Here is a 2,397-nt window from a genome sequence, read left to right as displayed (position 1 = left end):
AGTGTGATAAAAACAAGACACAGAAGCAGCAGTGCTAGCTATTCCCACATCAAAAATTGAAATGCTAGTAGTAGTAGACATAGGTAAGAAAATGATATTTGACAATTGAGCACACAAGGTGAGCCCAAATGCGCTCAAGGCAGGGCCTCAAATTCTAGGCAACGTGCCCAGCTTAAAAACCCCTCTACTTACAATTTAATGTCTCTAGGAGCTGTTTAATCCTCGTAGTATAACTCATATAAAATTAGCCAATTAAGTTATTTATATTGTGATATTTGTACTAGTCTTCTTCACCAAGTTGTTCGATCTGCATCCCCATATCCGATCATGAAGCGTCATTACAAGGAGCTGAATTAGTTGAGATATTAAACCACAATTTCAAAGAGAAAAGGCCAGTTGATGAATAAAAGGGCTGCGAGTCTAGTAATAAGGGAAAGCATAATAGTCTCAGTAGTCATCTAAAATTTGAAAAAGGAAAAAAAAAAAAAAAAAAAAAGAGGTTGACAAATGTATATGCATTATCCACACCCAATTTAACGAAGTTTTCAACGCACAAACTTTACATGACATATCTGGCGCACTACTACGCGAGCTAAGTAGGACCTCTTATTTAAAGAGTAGAGGTCGACTTATTACAAATTATTTCGAAAGGCATACTTAGACCATTATTAAGAATCAAAATCAAACAACTGCGCACCACACCACCTAAGTAATTGAAGTGAAGTTAAAATTGGCACATGTAGTTAGTCGGGAAAGAATTGAAGATGTGAATCCCAGTCTTGATCCTGCAAGATCAAACTGCAAAAGATTATTCTCAATTGTGTATCCTCCAATCACAATAGAAGTCCTTGGGTTTACACCTCCATCCACAAAGCCAAGGCACAAAACATTCTCACTCACTTGCACCATTGAGTTTGCTCCAAATATCCTCCAAAACACATTCTCATTTTGCAAAACAAGATCAATTGATGGAACAGCTGGTCCAACTCTTGTACTTACAATGTTTCTTGAATCAAAACAAGCCCCAAATGGTGCTACGGATGCAACTCTAGTAATGTTGACAAGTTCCTTGACAAAGAAATTTGTAACAGCATTGTATATTGAAGTTTCCAAAATGGTGTAAGGATTGACTGTGCTAATCTTAGTTCCACCAACACCTTGATTGTCAATTGACAACAAAGTTGTGTTTATTGGGACAACTTTTTGATTAATCTTGATGGATTTTACTCCAATAAAGTATTCAGAAGATGGTTCTCCTGAGGAAAAAGCTGAAGCTGTACTTACTGGATTGATAAATAGTGGAGTGTAGGAAAAATCATTATTTGAAAATTCCCTATTAGGAAGGAAAGAATAAGGTCCATCTCCAAAAAGTACAACACCCTTTGAGTTTGTTGAAGAGCTCAAACAAACAGCAAATTTTCTAGGGAAGCTAAATTCAGCTGAGAATTGAGAAGGAAGAGATATTCTTGTCCTACCAAGACCAGCCATACCCTTAACACCACTAGCAAGTCCTTCTAAAAGAAATGTAGCGCCACAAACGAAAAGAAAATCTTTGTCAGTTACATTTCTTCCAGGATTTTTACCATTAGAAGATTGTACTTGCACAGTATCAGAAGCTAATTCTCCGCTGGTGGCGGTTCGAGTGATTGTGTTATCAGGAAGTAGGCTGCATGTGTTATTATTGCAGCCTGGTTTAGGTGGAGAAAAACATTGTCCACAACCGGAGCCAGCTCCGGCTAATGAGCACTGGGCGGAGCGACACCGCGCAGGTTTATAAGAGGAGGAGACATAACCTTGGTCACAGTCAAGCCATAAAAATTGGCCACCAAGATCAAGAGTTAAACTTACAGGGACAAGAGGTGTTCTTTGGTGAATTTGGGTGAGATATTGGAGTGTTGAAGCATCTTTTGTGATTGGGAGAATTAGGCCTTTGGGACGGAAAGAAGTTTGGTTTTGAGCCGTGGTTGAAGTAATGAAAAGAAGAAAGCATAAAAGAATGGCATGTAAACAAGAAGAAGCCATGATTACTATAGAAAAATAGTTGATGTGTGATGGTTTCAAAATAGAGAAAAATGATGAAGTTTATATAGTTGAGAAAAATACAGAAAATGGTGATGATGATATTAATTACGTGCAAACTTGGGGAAGCTATGACAATGAGTCTTATTTGCCAACTCAACAAAATCAAGAAGCGTAGAGGCTTTCGTTTTTGAATTTGTTTCCTTGACTTTACTTAGTTTGTCATCCCATTCAATTTTCATTTGGTACTCGGAATTGACATCTATATGTGCCTTAGAAGCATCAAATCAAACCGACACTAATGTTTGTAAAAGAATTTCAACTTCAATTTGATTCGACCAGAAAGTAAAATAAAATTATCCAAAATCATGTAAGTAA

General features: G+C 37.1%; 1 protein-coding gene across 1 annotated transcript; it reads right to left on the bottom strand.

Annotated features, from left to right (window-relative positions):
- Window positions 1-500: 500 nt before the first annotated feature.
- Window positions 501-2,074, bottom strand: LOC104105285 (probable aspartic proteinase GIP2). The gene has a single exon (XM_009613544.3). The coding sequence runs from the start codon at window positions 2,020-2,022 to the stop codon at window positions 706-708; it is 1,317 nt and encodes a 438-aa protein (XP_009611839.1). The 5' UTR covers window positions 2,023-2,074; the 3' UTR covers window positions 501-705.
- Window positions 2,075-2,397: the final 323 nt, after the last annotated feature.

The sequence above is a fragment of the Nicotiana tomentosiformis genome, chromosome 9 (assembly GCF_000390325.3).
Source record: "Nicotiana tomentosiformis chromosome 9, ASM39032v3, whole genome shotgun sequence".
Classification (NCBI taxonomy): domain Eukaryota; kingdom Viridiplantae; phylum Streptophyta; class Magnoliopsida; order Solanales; family Solanaceae; genus Nicotiana; species Nicotiana tomentosiformis.
Note: the sequence above shows the minus strand (reverse complement) of the source record. Positions and strands in the feature narration are given on the sequence as shown.

Coding starts and splice junctions, on each gene's coding strand:
- LOC104105285 (XM_009613544.3), bottom strand. CDS start 2,022: ATGGCTTCTTCTTGTTTACATGCCATTCTTTTATGCTTTCTTCTTTTC.